The 2323-nt window shown below is 44.2% G+C and overlaps 1 protein-coding gene across 1 annotated transcript in view; it reads right to left on the bottom strand.

The window, feature by feature from the left end:
- Nucleotides 1–2323, bottom strand: part of LOC118477849 (serine-rich adhesin for platelets-like) — a 37211-nt gene that overhangs the window by 21149 nt on the left and 13739 nt on the right. Inside the window, exon 5 of the mRNA XM_035970314.1 lies at nt 822–1017. Within this exon, the coding sequence (XP_035826207.1) occupies nt 822–1017 (196 nt within the window). The remainder of the gene's footprint in view (nt 1–821; nt 1018–2323) is intronic.

Here is a 2323-nt window from a genome sequence, read left to right as displayed (position 1 = left end):
TGGTAGTGGTAGTAGTAGTAGTATACGACTGCCCATTGGGGGATCGAAAAACTGATCGCCAAACGATCGCCCGACTTGTCGCCTGAAAACAAACACGTAAGTATTTGGGGCGACGAGTCGGGCGATCGGTTTTTGACACGATAGCCACTTCCTGCCCTCAATCTGGCTAGCAAACCGAACCGAATCGAACCGAATAGAACCGAATAGAACCGAATCGAACCGATCGTGTCAGTGGGCACTAGGTATTAGAGGTAGTAGTAATAGTCAGACTATATAAAGGAAGAGGAAGGCCAAGCAAAAGGTGGATCGAGGGGGTCAAGGAAACCCTAAGAAAACATAACATCACAACTGAAAGAACTGCGGAGCTTGGCTACCATAGAAAACTGCTTCTCCCCTCGACGCTTAACGGCACAGGAGGATGAAAAAGTAAAGTAAGTAGCAATAGTAGTAGAATAGCAGTCAGAATCTTCTGGCCCGACAAGATTTCCTAAGCAAGAGGACATGACCACCATAATAAAAAGGAGAAGATGGAGATGGATTGGACATGTTCTGAGAAGAGAACCAGACTATTGTGAAGACTACCCTCAACTGGACACCCGAAGGACATCGCAAGAGGGGCAGACCCAAAGTAACCTGGAGACGCACAGTAGAGTCGGAAATGAAGTCCTGGAATCATTCGTGGGGATTGCTGACCAAGATGGCCTAAAACAGACAGAGCTGGAGATCCTTTGTTGCTGCCCTAAACGCCAGATGGCGTAATGGGTAGAAGTAAGTAAGTAAGCAGTTCGGTAGTAGTCACAGTAGTAGAAGTTAGTACTGACCGACGATGCCAGCGCGTATCCCAGTCCCTCTGGCGTGGCACTTGCAGGGCATGGGTTCCTCCACGCTGACGTTGGCGAACTCCCGCGGTCGACTGCCCTGCTTCTGGTACTTCCACTTGAGCAGCTGGACTAGATGCACTATTTTCACCTCACTGTCTTCATCCGCGATGGCCATTTCCTCCGGACTCAGCGTCACCTGTAGTTTTTAAAAAAGTTTTAATAAGGTTTTACGGCGCTCGCAACTGCGTAAGGTCATATGAGGGCCAAGGAGTGGATGTCAACAAGGACGTCCAGGTGGGTGGTTGGCGGGTGCTCTGGTGTGGTTTGCTTCTTCTTTCCTATCAAACATCTATCGTCCTTATCTCCCCTCCTTCTTTTTTATGTTTGTTACTCTCTTGTAACACCTCTAATCTTCTGGCGCTTATATGACCTTATGCAGATGCGAGCGCCGTAAAACCTCTACTAAAACAAACAAACAAAGAAGTCCAAACGGGGAATCAGGCGTACTCTGCTCACCTCTCTTGCCTCAAGGCATCCCGGAAATAGCAGTTCACAAGAGAGTGACAAACATACAAAAGAAGTAGAGGAAAAATGATGAGGGTAAGGATGAGAAAAGAAAAAGCAGCAGTTCCCCCTATGTTTCTCCGGCACAGTATGAGCATGACATTGATACGTCAGCCCATTTGCAATTCTACTGTGCATAAGAACATGTTAATACACCTCCTTTAGGAATGGCCTAAAGACACTTCAGTCAGTTGCACTGCCCTGTAGAGGGGGGGGGGGCACCTGTAGTTTATTGTGAGGTATATGGGACAACTTTACTTTTTCATATATTGCGTTGCGATGGAATCAGACGCTCTTCAGTTTTTGGGTATAAGGAGTCATTGTTATCAGCTTAAAGTTCGTTCATTTGTCCTGCTTTTGATATAAAGATACACATCTATTTTGAATAGTAGCCGAGATATTAATTATGAGCGAAGTCGCCTGGTGTCAGAGAAAGAATTAGCGAGAAAAAGGCCTTCAAAGCTTGATGACGTCCCTAGCTTGAGTGTCTTTGGAAACTGCAAATTTACGGGAGTTTTGTGCCTTTGATCAACGTTTTTGAGTAAAAACCCACTCAGAAATGATATGATTGTGATTGGACGTTAAAGGTTTTCAGCCAATAAAAGAAAATGTTACAAAATTGCCCAAACGCTAGAAAAATGCAAGTTTCTTTGATTTGAATATTTTGACGAGCTCCTTATTTCATCATGATGACGCAATATGTTAATGAGAGTAATAATTATTACTATTAAATGTGAATTAGTTGTGGGTTTTTTTCTGATTATTTACCGCAATGTGAGGGGGAGGAGAGGGAGGGGAGGATTGGTTTAAAAAAATTTGTTTTGTTTTGTTTGTTGTTGTCATTTTTGCTTTTGTTTTGATATTTGACTTGTTTTCCGTGATGCGTTTTTTTCCCTTAAAGGTCTCTCTCTCTCTCTCTCTCTCTCTCTCTCTCTCCC

Source organism: Aplysia californica, unplaced genomic scaffold (assembly GCF_000002075.1).
Source record: "Aplysia californica isolate F4 #8 unplaced genomic scaffold, AplCal3.0 scaffold00252, whole genome shotgun sequence".
NCBI classification, from domain to species: Eukaryota; Metazoa; Mollusca; class Gastropoda; order Aplysiida; family Aplysiidae; genus Aplysia; species Aplysia californica.
The sequence above is the reverse complement of the archived record's forward strand: the minus strand, read 5'-3'. Positions and strand labels throughout refer to the sequence as shown.